This window comes from Nuphar pumila, unplaced genomic scaffold (assembly GCF_984573655.1).
Source record: "Nuphar pumila unplaced genomic scaffold, dmNupPumi1.hap1.1 HAP1_SCAFFOLD_395, whole genome shotgun sequence".
NCBI classification, from domain to species: Eukaryota; Viridiplantae; Streptophyta; class Magnoliopsida; order Nymphaeales; family Nymphaeaceae; genus Nuphar; species Nuphar pumila.
In genome coordinates, this window is record NW_028323324.1 from 2,841 (window position 1) to 18,194 (window position 15,354).

The 15,354-nt window shown below is 52.2% G+C and overlaps 1 protein-coding gene across 1 annotated transcript; it reads left to right on the top strand.

Moving 5' to 3' along the window:
* The first annotated feature begins 10,108 nt into the window (after window positions 1-10,108).
* LOC149810297 (N6-mAMP deaminase-like) lies at window positions 10,109-14,469 on the top strand. Its single transcript, XM_089994301.1, has 8 exons — window positions 10,109-10,250; window positions 10,330-10,421; window positions 10,740-10,799; window positions 11,505-11,669; window positions 12,398-12,511; window positions 12,986-13,117; window positions 13,757-14,230; window positions 14,272-14,469. The coding sequence occupies exons 1-8, from the start codon at window positions 10,109-10,111 to the stop codon at window positions 14,467-14,469; spliced, it is 1,377 nt and encodes a 458-aa protein (XP_089850427.1).
* Window positions 14,470-15,354: the final 885 nt, after the last annotated feature.

The following is a 15,354-nucleotide window of genomic DNA, read 5'->3' on the forward strand; positions in this document are numbered from 1 at the left end:
ACGCTTTGACTCCTCCGCTGTGACGCTTCGCCCCGACCTTGATATCATTGAAGGGGGCACCCGGTCTCCTCGCTGGAATGTTCCTACCTGGCGTGGTTACAAGGGCTCGAGCCGCGTCCACATCATGGAAGTCAGTTACATTCGTGAGGGCACTAGATTCGTGGGATCAGTTATGGAACAGTATCTTCAACGCGTATGAAGGTAGAAAGAGAGCCAGAAGACAAAAGAACAGGGCCTCAATGGAGTAACCAGGTGGACAAGTGTGATTCAAGCCGGGACGAAACACTTGACACAACCACCGCTTCATGCCTAAGCGCTGCGTTCCACTACGTTGCTGTGCGATACAAACTCGTCAGAATGCACGATGAACAAGAATGGCCCCTGTCTTAGGAACAGTGCCACAACTGAACTCGGACCTTACCTGGTGAATGCAGGACGACACGATGCAACGAAGGGTTGCTAATCCAGTCGGCAAAGGACGTTCTGGCGTCAATGCATATCTACAATCTCAGCTGTCAGAAAGCCAAAGTTTCTGACATGTGTTGAGCACATATTGTGATGGCAATGGACAGATGGAATGACGATTGCTCTCACCCAGAGTCTACAGCCGACAGTTGCCAGGAGATAGACATGCTCGAGGGCAATCGCTACGCGACAGGTGTCATCATGGCAATGGCAGCCAGCTCTATTGTAAGATCTGCATGCTGGCGAATGGACACATGGAAGTCCTCCCAAGTTGTAGTTGCAGCTACCAATGTCCATGTGGATGCAGTGGTCTGATTAAAACACACATCAAGTCAAAGTTACCGACAGTCTTGCACACTGCATGTTACATTTTAGACTGAAGAGTGACCATCAAGGATGGTGGGGTTGCTTCGACGTTGACGAATGGCCCGTGCAGGTGTCTAAACTTGAACAACAAGAGCAAGAGTCGATCAACGTCGGCCTCAGAGTGTTGTGCAGTCAACGTAATTCGTAAGCGACTGGTTCCAGCAGGAACTGTCGGCGGACGAATTGCGGGGCAGTGAAAGCCCTCTAGCCACAGCTTGTTTGACAGTTGCAAAGCCGAGTCTTCGGAGCCCACAATAATAGGAATTATGGGGGTTGTCACTTCACACTGCAGTGCAGTGGCCATCTTGCTCATCAAGCGCTGAAGGTGTTTTGATCGCCATGTATCCCTGCAGAGGTCACTAAAAACGCTCGCACTCTCTCAGATATGCACACTATACGTATCAGGCCATTTCCAGCTGTGGCTGTCGGGTGTTTATGCCAAACATTGTGCATCTTTCTGAATGCGTCATCATGCAACAAGCATCGGCACACCAAGAGCAGCTTGGCTGGGACTCTTCTTTCGCAACAATTCTGCAGGGTGGAAGACCAGACATACCAGGCGAGCTTACATCACGCCGGTCCCGGTACGCTTTCCTCAAGCGTGTGTGCCACTGGCTCCCAAGTTAAACTTGAGTCGCCGTTGTCATGTGGCGATGAAAGGTTGTTTTGATATGGCACTTTATCATCGTACTTCCAACGCTCTGTGGACAGCTCGTAGTCAGCACGTGACTGGCTAGGCAATATACCAGTGCTGGTATTCACCGATGCCGGCATTGAGGACTGCACTGTATCATGGGATTCAACGATACCAGCAAAAACTGCATTGTGACAATGATGTCACATCACGACATCGGCTGGCAATACAAATAAGTCTGGCAATACAAAGAAGTCTCGCAACGACACAGGCACAGCTATCATGGCCATTGACAAAGCCACCACGTTCGGTTGGCGTATCATACTTCAACTTCCCCAATAATCGGCACGCACCGACGGTACACATGGAGAGCTGCGAGTGCTCCTGCCACCACTGGCACTGGTAATGCCGTGGAATATATGTACGCGCGAGCATGGTTGAGGAGAAAGCGTTTCATCTCTTCACTGCAAGCGACAAATCCGCCAAGTGCGCCAAACGCTTTGCTGAGCGTGCCGGAGTGCAGGTCGATCTCGTGGCACGTTCTGGAAGCTTCCGCCGCTCCCCCTCCTCGCTCCCCCAGTACCAGCGACCCATGCGCGTCATCCACCATCAAAAGGCAACCAAAACGGCGCTTCAATCGAGCAATCGCCTGCAACGCATTGTCAAGTGATGACTTCCAGCATGTTCCCTAGAGGTACTCAAACCTGCCAATGTTCATGTGGATGCCATGGTATGGTAAACGTACCCATGTTGCGTCATAATGGGAATTGACCCCATTTCTGTCCCCAGAGTTCATGTGTATTTGCAGGCGTCTGCGCCCAAAGCATCACTCTGCCTGGCAATACACTGAAAGATACATCGACACCAGACAAGGTCAATCAGGATGTTAACTTCTGACTCGGACTTGATACCAGGTACAACACTGCACGCTCTTGTGTGTGGGTCAAGTGCCGGGCGTCTCTGATAGGAATGTTGGTCTCGCGCAACAGGTAAAGTGTCTGGAATGTGCGTTCCGGAGAATAGCACAGGTGCTTGTATGCCTTCATTTGTTTCACATGCAAAACCCTCGATCCAAAAGGTGTCTTCAGAGAGGACCTGCCACACAGGGACGCCACGCGAACGTCCAGATATTCAACGACCTGGAAAGAATAACGCAGGGAACCTGGCATGATTCCCGATTGATTTATTTTATTTCATTTTAATAGGGAGAAGTACCCTCCCATGCCGGATCTGCATACTCATTTCTTTCCCAGAAAAAGACCCCATTAAAGTGTACCAAGTTTATGCATTTTCAGACATCTGATGATGATGTATCTTCTGCTTGAACACTGTGGATACCCATGTCTTCAACACCGAAACGCACAGCAATGCACAAAAGTTATCGTCCACCGTTGGACGGGTGAAGGAAGAAATGCAGTGAACTTTGAACAGATGCGGCAGACCTTTAAGTCAGCAACATCGCCGTCCATGCTGAACACTCCATCTGTGATAATGATTGACCGTCGAGATGGCTCGCACGCCTTAAGTAGCGACTCCAGATGGGCGTAGTTCCGGTGCTGGAAGATGTGCAATTGGCTGCCTTTCCGGGTGGCTGCGCGGATGCCGTCAACCAGCGACGCGTGATTCAGCTCGTCCGAGAAGATAGAGACATCGGCCCCCCCGCACAACGCGGCAATGGACCCGCAGTTCGCGGAGAACCCTGCTCTGCAGCAACCATCGTCAAGCATTGACCGCACCAGTCTCCCGCCCCTCGTAGGCAGAGCCTGAGTTTGAAGGTCTGTCAAAAATTGAACACACTCCTGCTTCCCGGCGCCCTTTGCTTGGTCTTTTAAACAAGCTCTGACAGCTCTGATAGTACGTTTCGCTGGACACTTGACTGGATGGGAAGGCAGCGACCAACGGGGATGTGGGAGTCAGGGCTATATACCATCATGGTCCCATTTGATCACTTTACCTGAAGGGAAGAGGAGGCAAGCCTCCTGCTGTTTGAGATCTGCCAGCTCAAGTTCCAGCTGCTCGTGAATGTGGGTGTGACCAGATACGATCGCAGCAGCGCGCGTCCCGTTACCATACCGCACGGCGGCCTCGCTGATGCTGCGCTTCACATCCGGGTGCGACGATAGGCCGAGATAGTCATTGGTGCTGAACAGTGTCACCTCGCGCTCATTGCCTTGCTCATCCTCCTCCAGAATCTGCGAATGACATCGTATGGAGTCTGCTGAAACACGCCAGCTCGAGCGCAGCTGTGGATGTGTGGTCACAAACCACCAGAAGTTGAGGGTTGTGACGTGCAAGGAAAGCTATCGATTCTTGTTCCATGAATTAATACGAGAATGATATTGCCCAAATTATCCTGACATGATATCAGCGCTCATTACACATGCTTTCTTGTTGCAAAGCACTGGGAGCCGTTGGTAGGGTTTTATCGGTCGCCGTGACGAGCTTTGGCACGTAGCCCTGTTCATTGCAAAATCATCACCAAAGGTCTCAATCGGGAATCTGTGGACGTAAGAAGCGTCTGTGGATTTGACGTGTTGCACCAACCTATCCCAGTTTGCCCAAATGCACTTAGTATGCACAAGTATGGTAATCAGAAATCACATAAGTTCTATCCACGTCACATCCACGTACAGATCCCGAAAGAACGTTACCTTGATGGCAGAATTAGTAGCTTGCAGCACTCGCGGTGTCCTCAGGAGCGACTTCTTCTCCCTCTCTCGGTTCGCTCGAAGTATCCAGTCATTCCAGGATGTGCTTTGTTCCGACATAATTTTTCATTGCTGCATGTTCGAGTTGTGAGGATTATCGACAGAAGTGTATCGGTGCATTGGTTGTCTGGTGTTCCTTGCTGACTGAGACGATATACGAAGGCATGCACGGCATTGCCCTGAAAGAACTATGTTTGTTTCCCACCCATGCTTCTCACCAACGACATAAGAAAGGTCGTCGCATTATGCCGCGTGCTGAATGTAGTGTTAAGGTGCCCCCCGGTGGCACATACTCATGTAAGCTGCTGTGTCTATGTTGAGGAGAGAGCGAAGCACCAGTGTAAGACTGACCTGGTGTGCGTGTGGAATGGTGTCGAAATTGTTGCCTAGAGAGTTGTCGTAGTGCTGGCTACCGCGGAGCGTCAGACCCCGAGATAGGCCAGTCTAGGCACGTTCGAAAGCGTTGCGAGATGCTCACGGCAGGTGACCCTAGAATAGAAGCCACGTGTGAAATATGCGTTGTTGATTATGCCATGTGCCTGGAGGTCGTGCATGTTTGAGCCTGCACCTTCAGTGACGTGGATGCGTGACCTTGCGACGCCAGCACGTGTGGTGTCGCGGCTGGCAACCAGCGCTCATACATTCAGCAGCAAACTGCGCAGGTATGAATTGTGTCTCGACAACTCAGGTGATGTATTTATAGACAGCCAAAAATGCGAAGTCCATCGATGGCTGCGTTCCGAGAGTTCGCCATGTGTGGCCGCGCGGAAATGAAGTTTACAAGTGCTTGCTGCAGATTGCAAGGAAGATGCCTGTGTTTCAACTGTGAGTGAAATATATCAAGCCACACATTGTCTGTGGCGATCGGTGCGTCCAACAAAATACAAACTAACGTTGCACGTGCAAGCGTCTCGTGTCCAGACATTCAAACCTTGGAAGCACAAAACCAGCGAGGACACTTTGAAGGCGACCGAAGTGCGCCTGGATTGCATGGAACGTCCTTATGAACACGTACGTATATCGATTGATGCACGCTCTGACGTACACATGTGCCTGTAGAAAGTGCGGATCGGAGAGCCAGCCGGCCCAGAGATGCCCAGAGCAGCAGCTGCATTAAGGCTGGCTTGAGCGTGCGATATCTGCGGTGACATCCAGTTTGTGAAACGTGGTTGACTACCGCCAGCATATAATCAGCAGCAGCCTGTGAATGTGCGCATTCCATATGAGCGCGCGCCGTGGGCACAGTGTTGTCAACGCCAGGTTGCAGAAGGGCTGCCACGTTATGCCTGGAACGCCACATGTTTCAAACGTCGTTTGTACGTGATGTATGCATGTATCCTCCAAAGTGTCGCAATGTGCAGTCTGGTAGCCCACGTGTGACCTACACAGGTGGGACGACTTCCTGTACAGACTGGCCAGGATGCAGCCTCTTTAGCAAAAGTGGCCTTGCATACACAGAATTGTTTATTTGAAGCAGCACTTGCGCAAATTTGATTACTGATCATACAAAAACGCGTGTTTGCTTATGCAGGCTAGCCAGGAGGCTCTTCCGAGGAACAGGTGTACGAGAGGGTGTGAATCGCAAACGTGTGCTGCAATGAGCGAGTGCCCAGTGCAAATGCAGCCTTTCTTAGCCGAGGGGCCTATGAGGCCGCGCCTGCTTCCATGCGGCCACACAATTAGCACTGCGGCCCTTTAAGAAGTGCGAAGCCTGCCATCGTAAAGCAAACGAATGCAGAGGTGCCAAAGCAATGCAACCAACTACGATGTTCTTGTTGTTTGAGGCCCCTCTGGGCATGTCACATGATGTGGCACGTTGAGATAAATGAGGATACACCAGCATTATGTGGCACATCAATATACCAATAATAAGTCATGCCTTTCAGAACTTCCGACCCAGAGCCTTCGGTGGCGGCAATGGGCAGGTGACGCACTTTCATTGTGGTGCCTTCGATGACGTATTCCCTCAACTTGGGATGCAACTCAGCGAGACGATCAGGAAATGCATGTGATGGGGCGGGAACAGATGTGGTTGCGTCAGGCAGCCTTGAGCTCGCCTAAGGGGCTCATCGGTCGGCTAACATGCAGAGCTCAGTGAAGCAGGCAGCCGTACATGTACCATGGGGATTCCTCTCACGCAGCCGCATTAGCCTACGAGACGCATGACCGCTGCACACTGCTCATTACTTGGTGGCATTAGCCCGCTAATTGCTTCACTCACTTGTAGTCGCTGAGCTCAACGTTCTGTGATTACCTTGCTTCATTTAGCGAAACGCACACTGCTTTGCACCGGCCTAATGTCTTCTTGCGTTGTTCTCAAACCTGTCTTGGTAACAAACAAGGAATGCCGCCTTCAAGCACTGAGGATATGCAGGTTCTCAGCCAGGCTTCCCCAAACCGTGCATGCCCCCTATGCAGAGAGGTGTTGCCCAACAGAAAGGAGGCATCCTACAAGCTCAACTTTGCATTGGCAGACGTGCTAGGCTTTGGACAGATTTTGGAGGAGGGCACGATTCGGCCGTCAGCCGGCCAGATTCTCACCAGCATGCATTCTTCTCTAGACAGACGCTTGCCCCTAACCGTGGCAAACCCTGTGGTGCTGTTCTATGCTAAAAACGGACATGAAAGATACACTGGCCCAAAAGGCTCAATGTTTCAAGAAAAGCGCAGACTGCATCGTTTAGGTCACACCCAATCCGACAGCTTTGCGGACCTTGCCGTCGCTCAAAACCAGTTTCAAGAGAAGCCCTCGCTGGCGTTAGAAAGCCAACACATATAGCTTGAGATTGCATTTTCACAACACTACCGTATGCGGGGGCGAGACTCATGCATTGATTGTCAACCTGTTTGTGGTGGCTGCCTCGACAACCAGTCCCTGCAATTGTTGCGGTAGTGTTTGGGTAAATCATCATGATGACATGACATAGAGAAGAGCAACAGGTCAGCACAGGCTGAAGAGCATTGACACACTCAGGTTGCAGATCATGATGATGATGAGCATCATGATCTGCATTACGTCAGGAGATGAGCTGCAGCCGTTGAGCTCACTGGAGTAGTGCTTGACTTGCGAGGCCACGAAATTGTTTGGCCCAAGGGCCTGGACTTGCATGCGCCAGGCACCACCATCTGCAACGGCACTTTGCCCCTGGAAGCCGGGCCGTACGCATGCATCAACGCGGAAGGCTGCAATACGGTCTTTCGAGACTTGACCATCATTGGTGCGGCCATACTCACTGCACCTCGGCGTACCGTCGAGTTTGCGAACTGGGAAGTCGTAAATTAAATCAAATAGGAATCACGCCATGTTCCTTTTGCCGGGAAAGACGTACCGGTACGTGTACCGTTGTCGACGAGAGCCATTTGAAGTATGGAATGAATACCAGTTGCAAGACGCAAAGCCGCCTGATCCCCATTATTCTGTCCCCAAAATTCACCGTTCTCAGGCGTCTGTGCCCACCTTTCAGACAGTTAGGCAGAACGCAATTCAGACGGTGTGTTCTGGAGTGATGGTGATGTTGTATCTTGTTACAACACCACCGCATCCACATGGACATTGGCAACGCCAAGAACTACTTGGGAGTGCTTCTTACTAACCACAGTACCGCCACTAGATGTTGGAATCAGACCCCAGAATCTATATCTTTGTTTGTAGAGCCAGTTGTTGCTTGAAACTGGTGATGGTCGCGCAGGGGAGCATTCCAAAGGGAAGGCGACGCCTACACTGCGAGTGGCTACCTGGGGCAGGGCCAAGATGTCGCTTTCACTACATGCAGTGCACATGTCAGGCTGTCAACTGGTCGTGGAGGACGGCTCACGTGTGCGGATGCATGGCTGCACCTGCAGCAATTCAAAGATGGTTCCAGCGCTGGAGGTGACTGGTACGGGCAGCGCTGTGGAGGCGAGTATGTGCACATTCGCTGACAACGAGTGACCTGGTGTGTTTGTTCGCGGCGGCGGCAAGGCAACCCTGCACGACTGCCTCTGCACAGCTTCCAAGAAGTACTCAGGACTTCAAGTGCAAGGCGTTGGCAGCGTCGTGAAGGCATCAAGATGCTCGTTTGGTGACGGCGAGGCAACCGGTGTGTTTGTTGTCGACGGTGCCAATGCCACACTGCACCTGTGCACGTGCAGCGCTTCAAAGCAGAGCGGCAAAGGCAACCAAAGCACTGCGGAGGCAACAGAGTGCACGTTTGCTGACAACGAGGGGCCTTGTGTGTCAGCAGTTCATGGTGGCACAGTCACTCTGCACAACTGCAACAGCAATGGCTCGAAAGCAGGTTACGGCCTGTTGGTGAAAGATGAAGGCAACACTGTGGAGGCGACGGGGTGCTCGTTTGCTGACAACGACGGGTCTGGTGTGTTCGTTGTTGATGGTGGCGACGTCACTCTGCACCGATGCACCTGTCGCGGTTCAAAGCTCAGCAATGGCCTTCAGATCCAAGGTACCCGCAGCACCATGGAGGCGACAGAGTGCACGATCATTGACAACGAGGAGGCTGGTGTGTTTGCAGATGAAGGTGGCAATGTCGCTCTGCGCGACTGCACCTGCAGCGCCTCGAAGAAAGGCGGGGGCCTCGTGGTGTACAGCCTCCGCAGCACTGCGGAGGCAATAGGGTGCACATTCGCTGAAAATGAGCAGTGTGGGGTTGCGGCGGTCTACGGCGGTAGCGTCAAACTGCACCGATGCACCAGCAGTGCTTTGAAGACGCACGGAGGCCTTTGGGCCAATGAGGCCGGCGGCACCGCGGAGGCTACAGGGTGCACGTTTGCTGATAACACGTTTGCTGGTGTGTTGGAAGCCGACGGAGGCAGCGTCACTCTGCACAACTGCACCAGCCGTGGGACAAAGGAGGATTCCGGCCTTGCGGTGGTAGGTGCCGGCAGCACTGCGGAGGCTACAGGGTGCACGTTTGCTGACAACGAGCGGGCTGGTGTGCTGGTGCAATCTGGCGGGGCTGTACTTTTACGCAAATGCTGCTGCAGTGACACAAGGCGCGGGTACGGCGTGGAAGTCGAAGATGTTGGTTGTCAGCTTGTATCAACTGATTGCCTGCAGCATTCAGCGGAACTCGCACGATGGAGTGAGTGTCGCAGGTGAAGCCAAGGCTGTTGTAGATGGGATTAAGGTGCAGATCGAGCCACACACGTGCCAGACACGGCGTCACACATGGGCAAGCTGGTGGCGGCGCCGCGGGTGAGGTACATGACCAAAGCGGAGGAAAATTGGTTTGTAGCAGTTGGGGTCTCGTTGATGACCAAGGCCGCCTGTCTTTCTTGCATGCCCTGCTTATAGCCTTGCTCAACGAGAACCTGGGGGCAATGTCCGCTGGCCTCAAGCAAAAGATCGTGATGCGCGCACTCCACACTCTGATGTAACACCGAGCACGTTGCCGACTAGTTTGTGGTCCTCATTGCTCACGATGTCGATGTCCCCTGACGAATGCGTTACAGTGGCTCCCACCCAGAGCAAGCATTCAAAGAGTTTCAGGATCGCGGGAAAAGCCATCAGCACTTCTGCCCCCTCATAGAGGTCGAATTAATCTTGCGCCTTCGACTTCCTGTGCATTGTACGTGCACAGTGCTGATTTGCTGTACCATTCCGTGTGTAGGCATTGAGCGTAGGCGATCTGCAATTTTGATGCACGCAACGATTTGGTCAGTGCACATCTATCCCCAGGGAGCAAAACGGCAGTGTTTGTTGTTGCTCGAATCGAAAACCCCCCCGCATCCTCCGAGACCCATAGACTATGGCATAGTACCAAAATGTGGTCCAAATGGTCCCGACATAGCTGTATTGATGCATTGAACCCTGATTGGAACGGAATTGAGGATACGTTTGTCATCATGGCAATTTCTCTGCGTATTTCATGTTCGCACTAAGGACACAAACAGGCATGCGCGCTTCATAACGCTCCATGTCTCACCATTCTTCGATATGGATGAGTTTTGTTGGAGTCTTCCCAAAGTAGAGCTGCATGCGCATCTGAACGGCAGTGTGCGCGACAGCACGTTGGAAGAACTCGCGAGAAACGGGCCCGGCATCTTAGACGAAGACGTCCACAAGTTGATTTGCAAAGGTGCGCAAAACAGTAACGTGCAGGCAAAGCGTGGCGCGAGCGTTGCAAAGGCGATCTAAAAATTGGCGGTGAGTAGCAGGTAACCGCACCCTGTCCGACTGCTTCAAGCTATTCGATGTCATCCACACTCTCACTACAAGGTTGGACTTGGTGACGAGAATCGCAAAAGAGGTGCGTGCTATGCACCTTGTATATTTGCGTCCATGTCCAGAATGCTGGCCATGCACAATGGACTTCTGGAGGCAGGGTTCTTTAGAAGTTGCATGTTCTTGTCGACCTTGCAGGGTGAAATTGCTCTTGAGACCTCGCAGCATCGCGTTCATTCGTTTTATCTGTCGAACCATATCACATGCTGGTCGCTACTGTATGACTGGTTATTTCAGTTATCCAGCAATGTATACAAATGCTGGCCTGGTGATGCTACTGCCTACTGAGCGCTGAGTGTGCGGGTCTCCAAAGTCCACGGCTCAGAGAATATTACCTTTGCAGATGTGTGAAGACCTCATGGCAGATAACGTCATGTATGCTGAAATTCGCTCAACACCGAAGGTGTGTTTCACTCATCGTGTCCGTCGGTGGCCGGGATGCCCATCCACGGAAATCTCTTTCAGAATCATCTTTGCTGTGCGTTGGTTCTATAGCGCTGTATCACCGCAAGATACCCAAACACGCTATCGTCCTCCGGCACACATCGAAATAGAACACCATGAACATGCCAGCATGAGGTGTTGACAAGAAGCGAGTCAGCCGTGGCTGGTCTTGCACTGGAGTGGAGTGATGCAACCAGCAACCCCCTTGGAAAGGATGCAACTTGAGAGGTTTGTGGAAGGCTTTAGTGATGCGAAGGCCTTCAAGTTCACGTTAATGGATTTAACAAACAGCCGTGCGTAGAATTGAAGCGATAGCGATGTCAGATGCAGCATGAAATGCCCATGGCCGAATAACAATGAAGCGCGTCACGTTGATTGGTATCGGTCTCCCGGAGTTTGACCGTATGGTCAGCACGAACCAAACGAAGTTCCCACCAAAGTGTGCAGTAGCAAATATAGCGAACGCCCTCGCGGTTGATGACAACTAAGCAGCTTCTGCTTTTCAGTGGGTTTTCTCTCGAGCTGCATGCAACGCAGTTGTACAATTCATGCATTCAATTCGTGGCTGCTCATCGGCAGTGCCATCTGCACAAGTGTAGACAAATTTCGAGCAATACTTCAGGTTGCTGGAGTGCACTGAAACGTGCTAGGCCTGTCTGTGCAGTGTCGTCCGGAGCATGGCATGACCAAAAAAAGCTACACGGACGCGCTGCTTGCAGGAGTACGAGCTTTCCAGGACGAATGCTCCACATCCGGCACGCGCCCTCTCACCGTCAACGTGTTGCTCAGCATCGACCGCCGGGAGAACGCAGCTGCGGCTTTGCATACGGTGCGCACTGCCTTGAGCCTTGAGCCTCGAGCGTCGAGCCTCGGGCGTCGAGCGTCGAAGGCTCAGCGTTGAGCGTTGTGCATTGAGCGTTGAGATTTGTGTATGGAGCGTCGAGCCTTGAGCGTTGTGTGTGAAGCGTTGAGCCTTGCCGTCCGGTGGGATGGCGCTTGTTGCAGTATTTCAAATGCATTAAGATAGCACCTTTGAAAGATGGTGCTTTCAGCAGCATCGAGATAGCATCTTGACCGGCACCGCTCTTCTAAGCGCCAGGAAAACGTCTTTAAAGGTTTCACAGCTCTCCAGGCATGGACGACCATGCTATGGCCAATCACAAGAGTCGACACAATACGCGTCGAAGCAGGCTAAGTCATTATCAAATTTGCACTGTTGTCCATATGGAATTGGTAGATAGGCATACTCATCATGCTGACAAAGAGCGCATTCTGGAGGTCACTTGGGCTCGTTCTCTGGGTCGCCAAGAGTTCGCAGTTTGCCAAGTCGCATGTGGCGTTCTGTTTGGGCTTGTCAACCTGAGGAAGCCTGAGGAAGGTCGTATCTCCCAGATCCAGACACGCCGTAGAAGGCAGCATCATTGAGACCAGTATTTTGCCAGACCATGTGATTTTGCAGGTCTGGATGCCCGAAAATGCATGAAATTTGGGGAACACACATGGCGGTCGAACCCATTCTGGCAAAGCACTGATTTTGACAGCAAATTGCCGATGCAGGTCCAGATAGCCATCGATCGTATTGCACAAGGAGTGGTGGGCATAGACTTGTCCGGCAACCCCAGCGTCGGTTGTTGGGAAAGCTGGCAACCGGCACTCCAAGTTGCAAGAGAGGTTCGTACGTTGATTTATATGGTTCGTGCTGTTCGTGCAGGAAATGGGTGCTTTCCTGAAAGGTTCGATGAGCAGAGTGGGAATTGGGCGTCTAGTGGTAACATGCGTTAACGTTGGGCGCTTAGTGGTAACATGGATTAAATGAGCGACTCCTTTTGTCAGCTTTGTCGCCCTTGTATAACACTGGACGGTGTAAAGGCTTTGAGCATGTCTTGAGCGTCCACAGGCAGACCCTTGGATTCGCGAAAACTGTCCTGATGGCGCTTAGTCCGACATGTATATATATATGTATGTATGTATGTATGTATATATATATATATATATATATATATATATATATATATATGTATATGCATTTCGTCACGCCACGTGTGCAGCACATGATCATGTTTCATCGTTTGAATGCCGTGCGCTGATGAATTCACGCACTCACACGCAACACTCCAATCACAGCTAGGGGCCAGTTGCGTGCAGGCGGGCTTACGAGTGACGCTGCATGCGGGGGAAGTGTACAACCCTGAAGAGGTCGCACACATGCTGGACTTCGCGCCCGACCGGCTCGGCCACATGTGCTGCTTGGACGGAGACCTGGAGGACAGGCTGCTGGTGTGTGTTTCACTTTGCTGTGGTTACGACCTTACATCTTGACAAAGGCAACTAACCAAAGGTGGTTTACATGAAAGTTCGCTTACACTTTGGCGGCCACTCGGTTGTTGCCACTGGATTCTTCAGCTGCAAGTAGCTGGATGCCGGAAGGGCTGGCTTCGCCACCGAAGGTAGCGTGGTTCCGTGACGTGCGCTACGTCTTTCGGGCGTTGGTGTGAGTCCCAGGTGTTTTTGTTTTTCAATTTTTCCGATACATGTGTATTTTGCGGGTGTGACACTGTTGTTGCGTCTTGTTATGTGCTGTGCTGCTTTGCCTGTATATCTGGTACACTAAGGTTGCGACGCACAGGCAACCGATCATCCTTACACTCATGGCTGGGTCCAGAAGCAGTCAATTCCAACTCTGCGCGGTTCAGCGATCCAGTTTCCAGGGTACAATGGCTATGCCGCAGACCGTGTCAAACCTCGTCCAGTAATGGGCGTCGTCGCTGTTTGGTTCCTTGTGTGCTTCGCAATTGATTTTGTGTTTGTTCTCTTTTGTTCACCATGTGCGCCACTTGTATAAGTGTTATGCGTTCCAACTTGATGCTCATTTATCACTTGGTTGCTGGCCGCTAACTGGGGCCTTGTGACTCACAGCAGTCCGGCATACCATTGGAGCTCTGCCTGACCAGCAATGTCAGAACGGAGTCGGTTGAAAGCTACGCCGACCACCACTTCCATCGCCTGCACAAAGATGGCCACCCTGTCGTCCTATGCACCGACGACTCAGGGGTGTTTTCCACCACCCTCTCTCAAGAGTATAGTTTAGCTGCAGCTGCGTTCAATCTCTCAGGTGCGCAGCTGGTCGTCGGTGTGTTGTGTTATTTGGGTGGGTACTGGCTCGCCCTGCCATTCATGACGGTCCCTTCAAGAGGAGTGTTTCTGATGTTCTCGGCATGCAAGACTTGTGCCACGCCGCATTCACATTGGACCGGTGTAAGGGCCCTGTCGTTGATGTCACTGATCGCGGAAATGACGTGCGTGCATGGGATTGGCATGTTGCATGCTCTTCGTTGCGTTTGCCTGATGTCACACTTGGCAAGTTGTGGTCAGTGTGAAATGGGAGCTGAGGTACCACCATGACCTTGATGTTTTCCAGCGCTGGTCACTAGGTTTATGCGGTATATTTGTTTCATCTGCAATTGCCCATGAATCCGAGAGGGACTTTGTGTGCTGCAGAGAGTGAGCTGCAGGCTCTTGCACGGGAAGCGATCAGCTATTGCTTTGTTTCTGAAGCTGACAAGGCCTCTATGCGACGAGCATTTGATGAGGCGATGGACGCTCGGTCACGCAGAGTCCCCATTGCGTGAGCGCTTGCTCATTATCAGCTCTCGCAGCCACCACCAAGTTCTTCTATTCCATGGCCGCCAAAAGAGGATGTGATATGATGAGACACAACTTTCTGGGAGCGTGACCCCTGCAGGCATTTGTGTGCTATGTTGACCTGACAAATCGCTATATTTTTTCTACTCAAGCTTGGAGGCAAGCCTAAAAATGTGACTGCGACCGCCTATGTATGTTGCCACCGACGCAGGTAGACGGGATGCGGCTCGTCTCCTTAGTGCTGCGCCTGGTCCTTCCGCGGCGTGGATCACTGCGCTGCCTGGCGCTGCCACTACGCGTCTTAGCAATGAGGATTTTGTCTCAGCTGGACGCCACCTTCTAGGTCTCGGGGTGCCTGTTCGGGTAGCAGCTCCGCCTTGTCTATGTGGAGCTGGGGATGCGGGGAAGCCAGATCATGCGATGGTCTGCAATCAAACTGCTGGGATGGCAACGTTACGCCACGATATCTGGGCTTCTGCCTGGCGTCGGGCCATCCGTCGTGCTGGTTGCGCTTCCAGTGCGGAACCAGCATACAGCAGTCTGGTCGCTCATGGCCACTGCAATGGCGCTGCTGGTCTGCGGCGTGGCGACAATCTGGCTGTCATGCCGGAGGGCCGCATTGTCGTCTTGGATTGCGTGGTTCCGCATCCTACCGCAGCTTCCTACGTTCGTGGCTCGGCTCGTGATGCGGGTTTTGCCGTGTTGCGGGCGGAGCAGGCAAAGAGACGTCAGTTTAAGTCACTTGGTCAAGACGTCGGCTACGACTTAATACCGCTTGCAGTTGATTCGTTCGGGCGCCTTGGGCGAGAGGCTTCGCGTTTCTTGTCGGACCTTGGCGATGTGGCGGCTGCAAGTGGAGGTGTTTCGAAGGC